Raw genomic sequence first — 15,216 nt, 5'->3', positions numbered from 1 at the left:
ATGATGCCCTCGACTTACAGATGCCTTTTTTTCTCTGGCTCCAACATGGGTGGCGTTCAGAAGGTTACAACATGCTGAACGTCCCAGAGACGCCATTCCTTACTCTAGCCACACGTCAGAATGAATTTTTTCATTCTGACGTGTTTTCAACTCATTCCCTATTGAAGATACAGTGGGATATTGGTCATGTTGTACTTCCTAAGGCTTCTACTAGATGTCAACAGTCTTTAGAACCTTGTTTGATGCTTCTACTGTAAAGGAGGGGGGAATGAGAGGGGAATGAGTCAGATGTCTGTCAGAGAGCCACGAGCTCGTGACGCGCTTTCATGTGAAATTTACCTCGCATTCCATTGCATTTCTACAGACAAAGGAATTCTCCGGTTGGAACATTATTGAAGATTTATGATAAAAACATCCCTTGAAGAGGGGGATGACCGCAGCTGCTTTCCAATCTTTGGGAATCTCAGACGACACGAAAGAGAGGTTGAACAGGCTAGTAATAGGGGTTGCAACAATTTCGGGAGATAATTTTGGAAAGGAAGGGTCCAGATTGTTTATCGCGGCTGATTTGTAGGGGTCCAGATTTTGCAGCTCTTTCAGAACATTAGCTGACTGGATTTGGGAGAAGGAGAAATGGGGAAGGCTTGGGCGAGTTGCTGTGGGGGGGGGGTGCAGTGCTGGCAGTGCTGTTGACCTGGGTATGGGTAGCCAGGTGGAAAGCATGGCCAGTCGTAGAAAAATGCTTATTGAAATTCTCAATTATAGTGGATTTATCAGTAGTGACAGTGTTTCCTCTCCTCAGTGCAGTGGGCAGCTGGGAGGAGGTGTTCTTATTCTCCAAGGACTTTACAGTGTCCCAGAACTTTTTTGAGTTTGTGTTGCAGGAAGCAAATTTCTGCTTGAAAAAGCTAGCCTTGGCTTTTCTAACTGCCTGTGTGTATTGGTTTCTAGCTTCCCTGAAAAGTTGCATATCACGGTGGGGGCTGTTTGATGCTAAATGCAGAACGCCATATGATGTTAAGGGCAGTCAGACAGTCTGGTCTGGAGAGAACCAGGGGCTATACCTGTTCCTAGTTCTACATTTCTTGAATGGCGCATGCTTATTTAAGATGGTAAGGAAGGCATTTAAAAAAAATAACCAGGCATCTACTGACGGGATGAGGTCAATGTCCTTCTAGGATACCCCGGCCAGGTCGATTAGAAAGTCCTGCTCGCTGAAGTGTTTCAGGGAGCGTTTGACAGTGATGAGTGGAGGTTGCTTGACCGCTGACCCATTACGGATGCAGGCAGTGAGGCAGTAATCGCTGAGATCTTGGTTGAAAACAGCAGAGGTGTATTTAGAGGGCAAGTTGGTTAGGATGATATCTATGAGGGTGCCCGTGTTTACGGCTTTGGGGTGGTACCTGGTAGGTTCATTGATAATTTGTGTGAGATTGAGGGCATCAAGTTTAGATTGTAGGATGGCTGGGGTGTTAAGCATGTTCCAGTTTAGGTTGCCTAGGAGCACGAGCTCTCAAGATAGATGGGGGGCAATCAGTTCACATATGGTGTCCAGAGCACATCTGGGGGCAGAGGGTGGTCTATAGCAGGTGGCAACAGTGAGAGACTTGTTTTTAGAGAGGTGGATTTTTAAAAGTAGAAGTTCAAATTGTTTGGGTAGTAGGACAGAACTCTGCAGGCTATCTCTGCAGTAGATTGCAACATCACCCCCTTTGGCCGTTCTATCTTGTCTGAAAAATGTTGTAGTTCGGAATGGAGATTTCAGAATTTTTGGTGGTCTTCCTAAGCCAGGATTCAGACACGGCTAGAACATCCGGTTAGGCAGAGTGTGCTAAAGCAGTGAATAAAACAAGCTTAGGGAGGAGGCTTCTTATGTTAACATGCATGAAACCAAGGCTATTACGTGTACAGAAGTCATCAAAAGAGAGCGCCTCGGGAATAGGAGTATAAATATAGGAATAAATGTTTTGATGTCGCCGTTTTATCAACAGAAGAGTATAACCGATAACACCAAAATGAGTAGATGTACTCCGCTGCAAAAAAACTGGGTATGTGAGAACATTGATAGAATTTGTACATCAGCTTTGATGGCAGGTTTGAAACGTGATCAAAACGGCAATTGCAGTGGGTAGTGGATAATATAGAGCAGGATGCTTTGAGAGTGGAATAGAACGTGGAATAGAACTCCGCTCACTTCGCAGTCATGCAAAGGGGTTAATACTGCCACAGTGAAAGTCACTAACAGTGGTTTTAATGGCCAGGGTAAGACAAATAAACAAGAAGGAAAAACATTTAGGGGGATATATCCCTGTTTTAGACGTGGGGCCGTTGGAAGAATGAGTGTAGAGTGGTAATGGAGACGACTGCACCCGCTGCATTTGAGGGGAAGCTGCAATACAAGCATTTGCATCTTTGTCAAAACAGCAGCAGCAAACACTCCAGAAAGCAGTGGGACAGGAAACTTTCACATAGCGGTGTATGACCTCGGTTATATCAATAGTGCTTCATAGAGATTACTTTTTTTATGTGAAGGGAGACGTAGGAGACGACGTCTTACACAACTTTCTAATAGATACCAGCGTTTAAATATCACTGATTCCTTACGATGAGAAATTGGCTAAATTTGCGACAGGAAAAGTATCACATTTAGCGGGCACAATCTAATGCGAAACAGCTATTACCTTTGTCATTGGACATTGGGCCAGTAACCATACCAGGATCATTTGACATGGAAGGAAATGGAACCGATTTAGCTAGGTAGCTTGCTGATGCTAGCTATTTTGTCCTGGGATATAAATATTGGGTTGTTATTTTACCTGAAATGCACAAGGTCCTCACCTCCGACAATTAATCCACAGATAAAAGGGTCAAATGAGTTTGTTTCCAGTAATCTCTCCACCTTCAGGCTTCTTCTTCTTTGGACTTTATATGGTGGTTGGCAACCAACTTTAAGGTGCATTCCCACCACCAACTGGACTGAAGTGTGGACCTCTGTTCATCTTTCAATCACTCATGTGGGTATATGCTCCTAAAAACCAATCAGGAGATGGGAGAGGAGGGACTTGCAGCATGGTCAGCATGTAAGCCATAAAAGTGTGTGTGTATCCGTTCGTCTGTCCGTCCGTCAGGAGAGGGAGCTGGCCAGGCTGGAGCAGCTGGTGGAGGAACAGCCACGTGGCAGCCAGGGCCCAGGGGTGGAGGAGAGGCAGGCCCATTTGGAGAGGGATGTGCTCAGGCACCAGGATCAGCGCACACAGCTCAGACTGGAGCTCAGAGAGCTCCGGAGAGCCTTAAGCCAACTTCGCCGCCGAAGGTACGGTAACCCTCAGCTCTCACAGTCCAGCAGGGTTAAGGTAAATTCGAATTGATGCCAGTCAATTCAGGAAGTGATTTGAATAAAAAAATAAAAAATTGGAAAAACATTTGACGTAAATAACTTCTCCTTTTAAACTTATTGAGTAGTAATTGAAAAGAAATACACTTTTTTTCAATTTTTGGATTAGAATTTTAGTTTACTTCCTGAATTGACAGACTTCAATTTGAATTGACCCCTGCAGTCCAGTACATCATATTTTTTGGGAGACTAAAAGACCAACTTGGGGACATCTTGATCAGCTATGTGTGTGTCTCCTCAGGGAGATGCTGGAGGGCCGAGGGGGGTCAGAGGTTGTGGAGGAGTCCCTGCGGCACCACGGGGCTCTGCTGGATGAGGTAGAATGTTTGGAGAAGACCCTGCTCCGCCGCAGGGCTGAACTCAGGGAGGCAGACCGACTGCTGCTGGAGGCACAGAGCAGCTTGAAGGACACAAGGACCAAGGTCACATATATTGACATATATTTTATATATAATGTTATTAGGAAGTGTATATTCGACCAGAAGAAGAAAACGTACACTTAGGCATAGGGGTTGAAATAAATAACTTAATGTTAGCATACTGCCGTCCACCACCATTCATTTTCTGCCAGTCGAATATACACTGCCATATTCTTATTACCTCTTGGGTGGCAGAATGGAGCGAGGAGCACATTTAAGGGGGAGGGGGTGCAGTAGTCGGTTATCAGCAGCTTGATAGTCTGTCCTTCTGGTTTAAAATATTATAGTTGAATTACTGACCGTCTTACATTTGAAAACTTTGTTGCTGGTGAATGGTGATATTTGTCTGTAGTACCATCTCTTGTATCATTAGCCAGCAGTGTTGTAACAGACTGTTTCATGTGACCCTGTGTAGACTAAAGCGACTCTCCAGCAACACACTGAGGCCCAGAAGCGGCTCGCCGACACAGAGCGGGATCTGGAGGAGCTGGAACTCCGCGCTCGGGACAGCGCCTCTTTGCTGGTGGAGGCCAAACAGCATCTCAGGGATCTGCAGGAGGATCTCCAGGAGCTGAGGAGACTCAAGGAAGAGCAGGGAGACGCTCTGCAGAGGGTGGAGGAGGTGGTGGCTGCCCGCGACCTGGTGTTCCAAGAGGTCAACAAGAAGGTGAAACGAGCCAGTGAGCGACTGGAGGCCCTCCAGAGCCAGATTCAGGAGACCCAGAGCAAGGAGGCCACACTGCTGGAAACCTGCAAACAGTCTGAGAGCACCCTCGCCCAACGCAGGAGCGAGCTAGAGCAACTTAACATTCAGGTATTGCAATGACATTCCTAGTTTCTCAGTCACAATGTCAAGTCAAAGTTTATTTAAGGGGTCACAACACACTTCAAAGAGAATTGGGAAGCCTGTTGAAGTCTATGGCCAAAATGAGCTAAAATGGGGTGGAGAACCGGTGTAAATAAGTGACACCTCGCAACACGTCAAACTAATCAAATGACTTTCTTGGGTTCAGCTTAACATGCAGCACTCCTTCAACTGTCATGTCAGGGAGGGTTATTGAAATGTAACATCCAATAAAAAATGGATCGTAACACTAGGGGCACTTTCCGGTAACCACGTTAGCCTCATTTAAATGCACACCGATATTCATAGCCGGTTCGATAGTCACAGACAAATCACATTTATTTATATAGCCCTTCTTACATCAGTTGATATCTCAGTGCTGTACAGAAACCCAGCCTAAAACCCCAAACAGCAAGCAATGCAGGTGTAGAAGCACGGTGGCTAGGAAGAACTCCTTAGAAAGGCCAACACCTAGGAAGAAACTTAGAGAGGAACCAGGCTATGAGGGGGGGCCAGTCCTCTCCTGGCTGTGCCGGGTGGAGATTATAACAGAACAAAGATGGCAAAGATGTTAAAATGTTCATAAATGACCAGCATGGTCAAATAATAATAATCACAGTAGTTGTCGAGGGTGCAGCAAGTCAGCACCTCAGGAGTAAATGTCAGTTGGCTTTTGATAGCCGATCATTAAGAGTATCTTTACCGCTCCTGCTGTCTCTAGAGAGTTGAAAACAGCAGGTCTGGGACAGGTAGCACGTCCGATGAACAGGTCAGGGTTCCATAGCCGCAGGCAGAACAGTTGAAACTGGAGCAGCAGCACGACCAGGTGGACTGGGGACAGCAAGGAGTCATCATGTCAGGTCCTCCGAGAGAAAGAGAATACTTAAATTCACACAGGACACCGGATAAGACAGGAGAAGTCCTCCAGATATAACAGACTGACCCTAGCCCTCCGACACAAACTACTGCAGCATAAATACGGGAGGCTGAGAAAGGAGGGGTCAGGAGACACTGTGGCCCCACCCGATGATACCCCCGGACAGGGTCAAACAGGCAGGATATAACCCCAACAACTTTACCAAAGCACAGCCCCCACACCACTAGAGGAATATCTTCAACCACCAACTTTATTATATTAACTTACCATCCTGAGACAAGGCCGAGTATAGCCCACAAAGATCTCCGCCACGGCACAACCCAAGGGGGGGCGCCAACCCAGACAGGAAGATCACGTCAGTGACTCAACCCACTCAAGTAACGCAACCCTCCTAGGAGCGGCATGGAAGAGCACCAGTAATCCAGTGACTCACCCACTGTAAATAGGGTTAAAGGCAGAGAATCCCAGTGGAGAGAGGGGAACTGGCCAGGCAGAGACTGCAACTGGCGGTTCCTTGCTCCAGAGCCTTTCCGTTCACCTTCACACTCCTGGGCCAGACTACACTCAATCATATGACCCACTGAAGAGATGAGTCTTCAGTAAAGACTTAAAGGTTGAGACCGAGTCTGCGTCTCTCACATGGGTAGGCAGACCATTCCATAAAAATTGATCTCTATAGGAGAAAGCCCTGCCTCCAGCTGTTTGCTTGAAATTCTAAGGACAGTTAGGAGGCCTGTGTCTTGTGACCGTAGCGTACGTGTAGGTATGTACGGCAGGACCAAATCAGAAAGATAGGTAGGAACAAACCCATGTAATGCTTTGTAGGTTAGCAGTAAAACCTTGAAATCAGCCCTTGCCTTAACAGGAAGCCAGTGTAGGGAGGCTCGCACTGGAGTAATATGATCAAATTTGTTTGGTTCTAATCAGGATTCTAGCAGCTGCATTTAGCACTAACTGAAGTTTATTTAGTGCTTTATCCGGGTAACCGGAAAGTAGAGCATTGCAGTAGTCTAACCTAGAAGTAACAAAAGCATGGATACATTTTTCTGCATCATTTTTGGACAGAAAGTTTCTGATTTTTGCAATGTTACGTAGATGGAAAAAAGCTGTCCTTGAAACAGTCTTGATATGTTCGTCAAAAGAGAGATCAGGGTCCAGAGTAATGCCGAAGTCCTTCACAGTTTTATTTGAGACGACTGTACAACCATCAAGATTAATTTTCAGATTCAACAGAAGATCTCTTTGTTTCTTGGGACCTAGAACAAGCATCTCTGTTTTGTCTGAGTTTAAAAGTAGAAAGTTTGCAGCCATCCACTTCCTTATGTCTGAAACACAGGCTTCTTGCGAGGGCAATTTTGGGGCTTCACCATGTTTCATGGAAATGTACAGCTGTGTGTCATCCGCATAAGTTAACATTAAGTTTTCGAATGACATCCCCAAGAGGTTAAATATATAGTGAAAACAATAGTGGTCCTAAAACGTAACCTTGAGGAACACCGAAATTTACAGTTGATTTGTCAGAAGACAAACCATACACAGAGACAAACTGATATATTTTCGACAGATAAGATCTAAACCAGGCCAGAACTTGTCCGTGTAGACCAATTTGGGTTTCCAAGCTCTCCAAAATAATGTGGTGATCGATGGTATCAAAAGCAGCACTTAGGTCTAGGAGCACGAGGACAGATGCAGAGCCTTTGTCTGATGCCATTAAAAGGTCATTTACCACCTTCACAAGTGCAGTCTCAGTGCTATGATGGGGTCTAAAACCAGACTGAAGCATTTCGTATAAATTGTTTTGTGTTGTCTTCAGGAAGGCAGTGAGTTGCTGCGCAACAGCTTTTTCTAAAATTTTTGAGGGGAATGGAAGATTCGATATAGGCCGATAGTTTTTTATATTTTCTGGGTCACAGTTTGGCTTTTTCAAGAGAGGCTTTATTACTGCCACTTTTAGTGATACAAACAGATCCAGTCAACGTTATGAGTGACCTCTGACCTGCTGCAGGCTCTCCTGACTCCTCTCCAGTTGGTCCAGGCGCTGGTCGTGCTGCAGCTTCACATAGACCTGTTTGTATCAATAATGTGCCAATGACCAATTAGTAGTTACAAAGTAATTTTATGTAACTGTGTGTGTGTATGTAGGTGCTGCGTGGGGATGTAGAGGCGCTCCATGTCCAGAAGGGTGAGCTGGAGGCACAGCTGACTGAGAGGAGGGCTAGCGTGGCTGCACTCAAACAGCAGGGAGGTCAGGAGGAGGAGATCCTACAAAATGTCCACTTACAGATCAACAAGCACAAAGCAGGTAACCAACCCTAGCATGAGTCACACACAGCTAACTCACGTAGTTCTACAATGCTGTTAGATTGACACGGTCAGAGGGTTTTGCTCAAGGACTAGACCCTAAATAGCCTGGTCCCAGATCTGTTTGTGCTCTTGCTAACTCCATTGATAATTGTAAAGCGAAACATGTTTGGCATGGCAATAAGTGACAAGGAGTTGGCGTGATGGCACAAACAGACTGGCACTCGGGCTACGCCCAAAAGCCTAATGATAGCAAGGTACAGACATCCCAATAACTATATGAACAGTACAGAAGTGTAAAACTATGTCCAAATTATTAACTTATTATTAGTGCAAGATCTGCCGCTGAGTGTGGTTACAGCGGGAAAGCAAGTGCAGCCCAAGAATCAGAAAGTGTGGTCATGGCATAAGACCATGAACCGTGAGGTTACTCTGCACTTCAATGCTTATGTATTACTACATTACTACATAGTAGTAACCTTATAGAGTTGTGCAGTTTGATGACTGTGTGTGTCATTGTGTGTGTTTGTGCATGCACACGTGTATGTGCCTGGCTGTGTGTGTGTGTGTGTGTGTGTGTGTGTGTGTATGTGCAGAGCTGAAGCACGTTCTGGAGATGTTGCAGGTGACGGGCCAGGAGCTGCAGGCGGTGAAGCTGCAGCACGACCAGCACCTGGACCAGCTGGAGAGGAGTCAGGAGAGCCTGCAGCAGGTCAGAGGTCACTCATAACGCTGACTGGATCTCAAATGGCACCTTATTGAGGGCTGTGACAGTTTGAATAGTAAAAATGATTTGGTGCACATTTTCCTCCGCTCTTGACTGCATGTGCTGCTATAGAATGGGCATCCTCATTCAAGTCAATTATGCTATAATGGGTGGACTGGCGGCCATTGTGAGTGTACCCAAAGGAGCAAAGCAGGAAGTAAAAGCAGGAAGTGCACCCATCAATACAGTGCAATCGGAAAGTATTCAGACCCCTTCCCTTTTTCCACATTTTGGTATGTTACAGCTTTATTCTAAAATGGTAAATACTTTTTTCACTCATCGATCTACACATGATACCCCATAATGACAAAAAAAAAATTACCTTATGTACATAAGTATTTTACTTTGAGACTTGAACCCTTTGCTATGAGATTTGAAATTTCCTGTTTCCTGTTTCCATTGATCATCCTTGAGATGTTTCTACAGCTTGTTTGGAGTCCACCTGCGGTAAATTTAATTGATTGGACATGATTTGGAAATGCACATACCTGTCCCACAGTTGAGAGTGCACTTCAGAGTAAAAACCAAACCAAGGATTGTGTCGAGGCACAGATCTGGGGAAGGGTACCAAAAAATGTCTGCAGCATTGAAGGTCCCCATCATTCTTAAATGGAAGAAGTTTGGAACCACCAAGACCCTTTCTAGAGCTGGCCGCCCGGCCAAACTGAACAATCGGGGGAGAAGGGCCTTGGTCAGGGAGGTGACTAAGAACCCGTTGGTCACTCTGACAGAGCTCCAGTATTCCTCTGTGGAGATGCAGTGCCTTGCGAAAGTATTCGGCCCCCTTGAACTTTGCGACCTTTTGCCACATTTCAGGCTTCAAACATAAAGATATAAAACTGTATTTTTTTGTGAAGAATCAACAACAAGTGGGACACAATCATGAAGTGGAACGACATTTATTGGATATTTCAAACTTTTTTAACAAATCAAAAACGGAATAATTGGGCGTGCAAAATTACATGTTTCAAGCAGACCACCCATAGTCCATGTGCCCAAGAACACCAAGGTAACCTGCCTAAATGACTACTGACCCATAGCACTCACGTCTGCATCCATGAAGTGCTTAGAAAGGCTGATCATGGCTCACATCAACATCATCATCCCAGAAACCCTAGACCCACTCCAATTTGCATACCAACCCAACATATCCCACAGATGAAACTGCTCAGTCCCCACCTGTACTCCCTGTTCACCCATGACTGCGTGGCCAAACACGACTCCAACACCATCTAGTTTGCCAACGACACCACTGTGGTAGGCCTGATCACCAACCACGATGAGACTATAAGGAGGAGGTCAGAGACCTGGCAGTGGGGTGTCAGGACAACAACCTCTCCGTCAACATGATCAAGACAAACGAGATGATCGTGGACAACAGGAAAAGGAGGGCCGAGCCCGCCCTCGTTGTCATCGACGGAGCTGTAGTGGAGCAGGTTGAGAGCTTCAAGTTATTTGGTGTATACATCACCAACAATTTATCATTGTCCAAACTCACCAAGAAGGTTGTGAAGAGGACACGACAATGCCTTTTCCCCCTTAGGAGCCTGAAAAGATTTGGCGTGGGTCTTCAGATCCTCAAAACGTTCTACAGCTGCACCATCGAGAGTTTCGTGACTGGTTGCATCACCCCCCGGTATGGCAATAGCTCGGTCTCCGACCGCAAGGCGCTAGAGAGGGTAGTGCGTACGGCCCAGTACATCACTAGAGCCAATCTTCCTGCCATCTAGGACCTCTTAATTCCAGGCGGTGACCAGGCCATAAAATTGGCAAAGACTCCAGCCATCCTAGTCATAGTCTGTTCTCTCTGCTACCGCGCGGAAAGCAGTACCGCAGCACCAAATGTACACTACCGTTCAAAGTTTGGGATCACTTAGAAATGTCCTTATTTTCCATGAAAGCATACATGAATTGAGTTACAAAAGAATAGGAAATATAGGCAAGATGTTGACAAGGTCATAAATAAATAAAAATATTGAAATAATAATTGTGTCCTTCAAACTTTGCTTTTGTCAAAGAATCCTCCATTTGCAGCAATTACAACCTTGCAGACCTTTGGCATTATAATTTGTTGAGGTGATCTGAAGAGATTTCACCCCAATGCTTCCCAAAGCATCTCCCACAAGTTGGATTGGCTTGATGGGCACTTCTTACGTACCTTACGGTCAAGCTGCTCCCACAACAGCTCAATAGGGTTGAGATCCGGTGACTGTGCTGGCCACTCCATTATAGACAGAATACCAGCTGACTGCTTCTTCCCTAAATAGTTATTGCATAGTTTGGAGCTGTGCTTTGGGTCATTGTCCTGTTGCAGGAGGAAATTGGCTCCATTTAAGCGGCATCCACAGGGTATGGCATGGCGTTGCAAAATGGAGTGATGGCCTTCTTTCTTCAAGATCCCTTTTACCCTGTACAAATCTCCCACTTTACCACCTCCAAAGCACCCCCAGACCATCACATTGCCTCCACCATGCTTGACAGATGGCACTGCTCCAGCATCTTTTCATTTTTCTGCATCTCACAAATGTTCTTCTTTGTGATCCAAACACCTCAAACTTAAATTCCTCTGTCCATAACACTTTTTTCCAATCTTCCTCTGTCCAGTGTCTGTGTTCTTTTGCCCATCTTAATCTTTTATTTTTATTGGCCAGTCTGAGATATGGCTTTTTCTTTGCAACTCTGCCTCGAAGGCCAGCATCCTGGAGTCACCTCTTCACTGTTGACGTTGAGACGGGTGTTTTTCGGGTATTATTTCATGAAGCTGCCAGTTGAGGACTTTTGAGGCATCCGTTTCTCAAACTAGACACTTATGTACTTATGTCTTCTTGCTCAGTTGTGTACTGGGGACTCCCACTCCTCTTTCTATCCTGTTTAGAGACAGTTTGCGATGTTCTGTGAAGGAAGTAGTACACAGCGTTGTAGGAGATCTTTAGTTTCTTGGCAATATCTCACATGGAATAGCCTTCATTTCTCAGAACAAGAATAGACTGACGAGTTCCAGAAGAAAATTCTTTGTTTCTGGCGATTTTCTATGTATATATTCCATTTAAGATCCCCCGTTTCAAATCAAATTTATTTATAAAGCCCTTCTTACATCAGCTGATATCTCAAAGTGCTGTACAGAAACCCAGCCTAAAACCCCAAACAGCAAGCAATGCAGGTGTAGAAGCACGGTGGCTAGGAAAAACTCCCTAGAAAGGCCAGAACCTAGGAAGAAACCAAGAGAGGAACCAGGCTATGAGGGGTGGCCAGCTACAATAGTCATTTACAGCATTAACAATGTCTACACTGCATTTCTGATAAATTTGATGTTATTTTAATGGACAAAAAATTTGCTTTTCTGAGTGGCCGCAAACTGTTGAATGGTACTATAGGTCCAAAAGGCATCTTAACAGCTTCTACCCCCAAGCCATAAGACTGTTGAACAGTTAATCAAATGGTTACCCGGACTATTTGCATTGACTATTTGCTATTATTTTTTACTTTTGTTTATTTAGTAAATAACAGGGCTACCTGTTGTTGTATTAGGAGCATGTGACAAATAACATTTGATTTGATTTGAGTACCTTCCAGAAGGACAACCATCTCTGCAGCACTCAACCAGGTAGCGGCCAGACAGAAGCCACTCATCAGTAAAAGGCACACGACAGCCCACTTGGAGTTTGCCAAAAGGCACCTAAAGGACTAGACCATAGGAAACAAGATTCTCTGGTCTGATGAAACCAAGAATGAACTCTTTGGCCTGAATGCCAAGCGTTGTGTATGGTGGAAACCGGGCACCATCCCTACGGTGAAGCATGGTGGTGGCAGCATCATGCTGTGGTTATGTTTTTCAGCGGACGAGACTGGGTGACTAGTCAGGATTGAGGGAAAGATGAAAGGAGGAAAGTGCAGAGAGATCATTGATGAAAACCTGCTCCAGAGAGCTCAGGACCTCAGAATGGGGTGAAGGTTCACCTTCCAATAGGACAATGACCCTGAGGACACAGCCAAGACAACGCAGGAGTGGCTTTGGGATAAGTCTCAATGTCCTCGAACCCGATCGAACATAGCTGTGCAGCGACGCTCCCCGTCGAACCTGACAGAGCTTGAGAGTACCTGCAGAGAAGAATGGGAGAAACTCTCCAAATACAGGTGTGCCAAGCTTGTAGCGTCATACCCAAAAATACTTGAAATTATAATCACTGCCAAAGGTGCTTCAACAATGTACTGGGTCTGAATACTTATGTAAATGTAATATTTCCATTTTTATTTTTTTTTTGAATTTGCAAACATTTCTAAAAACCTGTTTTTTTTTGCTTTGTCATTATGGGGTATCGATGAGGAGCTAAAAAATATTTGTAACAAAATGTGGGGAAAGTCAGTGTCCAAATACACTGTATGTGCTGTGATTTGTTGATTCAAATGGACTGAGATGACCAAAATGTTATATTATTATCCGTATTTAGTGCGCTATGTTTGACCAGGGCTCATAGGGCTCTTTTCCAAAATAGTGCCATTTAATGTGTCTGTTTACTTGTTTTTTGTGTGTGTATTTTATGTCTCTCTGTGTTTTCCCCCAGGTGCGCGTGGAGCTGCAGGTGCTGCAGCAGGAGGCATTGCGCCAGAAGTCTGAGGGCGAGCGCCAGATGAGGCTGGCGGAGCAGGACCGGACGGAGCTGAGAGAGGAGGCGCAGGGAGTCCGGGAGCAAGCGGAGGAGGCCGCCAGGGAGAGGAACAGGCTGGAGGAGCAATGCCGGAACCTGGAGGCCAGACGGACACACGCCGACCGGTGTTTGGAGGCAGCGGAGGACGGGGCGCGGGTGGCTGAGGCTGAGCTGAACAGGCTGCATGCAGAGCTGGGCCAGCTGAGACAGGAGCAGAGACAGGCTCACACACACAGGTCTGAATCACTCAAACTGCACTTTTTCTATTATGGTATTTATTGTCTTTAATTTTCTAGAAGATATGTCCTTTGTCTGTGCTTGATGATATGTTTTAATGTATGCACACGAGCCGGAAGCAAAATCTCTCTACAGGGATAATAAAGTCTTTAAAAAAAAATCTTGTCTCATCTTATCCTTCAGGCAGAAGATGGAACGAGACACGGCAGCCACTCAGCAACAGCTATACCGGGAGTCTGAGATCTTCAGGGGTCAAAAGGAGCAGGTGGAAGAGCAAAAACGGCAATTAGAGATGCTGGAGGAGGAGGTGCGAGTGTTGGTCATGGTCCGGGACAGTGTGGCATGGGAGGAGCAGGAGGCGAGGAAGCAGCTGGAGGAGGATGAACGAAGAGCTGAGCAGCTGGAGCACCGGCTGATGGAGCTGCACACGGACCTGGCTGAGAGGCAGACTCGACTACAAGTAACATGACAGGGCAAGATTTAGACACCATACACTGTTGCCAATAAGTCGTAGTCTGAAATAGCACCCGTTTCCCTGTTATAGTGCATTACTGTGGTCAAAAACAGTGCACTTTTTTAGGCGCAGCCATAGTGAAATAGGCCTGTACAGTTGTGGCCAAAAGTTTTGAGAATGACACAAATATTAATTTTCAAAGTCTGTTGGCTCAGTTTGTATGATGGCAATTTGTATATACTCCAGAATGTTATGAAGAGTGATCAGATGAATTGCAATTAATTGCAAAGTCCCTCTTTGCCATGCAAATAAACTGAATCGCCCCCAAAAAAATCCACTGCATTTCAGCACCTGCCACAAAAGGACCAGCTGACATCATGTCAGCGATTCTCTCGTTAACCCAGGTGTGAGTGTTGACGAGGACAATGCTGGAGATCACTCTGTCATGCTGATTTAGTTTGAATAACAGACTGGAAGCTTCAAAAGGAGGGTGGTGCATGGAATAAATTATTATTCCTCTGTCAACCATGGTTACCTGCAAGGAAACATGTGCCGTCATCATTGCTTTGCACAAAAAGGGCTCAACAGGCAAGGATATTACTGCCAGCACCTAAATCAAGAACTTCAAGGAGAGCGGTTCAATTGTTATGAAGAAGGCTTCAGGGCACCCAAGAAACTCCAGCAAGCGCCAGGACCGTCTCCTAAAGTTGATTCAGCTGCGGGATCTGGGCACCACCAGTACAGAGCTTGCTCAGGAATGGCAGCAGGCAGGTGTGAGTGCATCTGCACGCACAGTGAGGCGAAGACTTTGAGGATAGCCAGGTGTCAAGAAGGACAGCAAAGAAGCCACTTCTCTCCAGGAAAAACATCAGGGACAGACTGATATTCTGCAAACGGTACAGGGATTGGACTGCTGAGGACTGGGGGAAAGTCATTTTCTCTTATGAATCCCCTTTCCGATTGTTTGGGGCTTCTGGAAAAAAGCTTGTCCGGAGAAGACAAGGCGAGCGCTACCATCAGTCCTGTGTCATGCCAACAGTATAGCATCCTGAGACCATACATGTGTGGGGTTGCTTCTCAGCCAAGGGAGTGGGCTCACTCACAATTTTGCCTAAGAACACAGCCATGAATAAAGAATGGTACCAACACATACTCCGAGTGCAACTTCTCCCAACCCTCCAGGAACAGTTTGGTGAAAAACAATGCCTTTTCCAGCATGATGGAGCACCTTGCCGTAAGGCAAAAGTGATAACTAAGTAGCTCAAGGAACAAAACATT

General features: G+C 45.6%; 1 protein-coding gene across 10 annotated transcripts in view; it reads left to right on the top strand.

The window, feature by feature from the left end:
• Positions 1-15,216, top strand: part of cntrl (centriolin) — a 226,409-nt gene that overhangs the window by 90,769 nt on the left and 120,424 nt on the right. For all 10 annotated transcript variants that reach the window (XM_052462629.1, XM_035786379.2, XM_035786375.2 and 7 more), the window contains 7 exons: positions 3,129-3,313; positions 3,636-3,816; positions 4,229-4,627; positions 7,677-7,836; positions 8,432-8,547; positions 13,164-13,483; positions 13,668-13,944. In XM_052462629.1, coding sequence (XP_052318589.1) covers positions 3,129-3,313; positions 3,636-3,816; positions 4,229-4,627; positions 7,677-7,836; positions 8,432-8,547; positions 13,164-13,483; positions 13,668-13,944 — 1,638 coding nt within the window. The remainder of the gene's footprint in view (positions 1-3,128; positions 3,314-3,635; positions 3,817-4,228; positions 4,628-7,676; positions 7,837-8,431; positions 8,548-13,163; positions 13,484-13,667; positions 13,945-15,216) is intronic.

The sequence above is a fragment of the Oncorhynchus keta genome, chromosome 14, assembly GCF_023373465.1.
Source record: "Oncorhynchus keta strain PuntledgeMale-10-30-2019 chromosome 14, Oket_V2, whole genome shotgun sequence".
NCBI classification, from domain to species: Eukaryota; Metazoa; Chordata; class Actinopteri; order Salmoniformes; family Salmonidae; genus Oncorhynchus; species Oncorhynchus keta.
The sequence above is the reverse complement of the archived record's forward strand: the minus strand, read 5'-3'. Positions and strand labels throughout refer to the sequence as shown.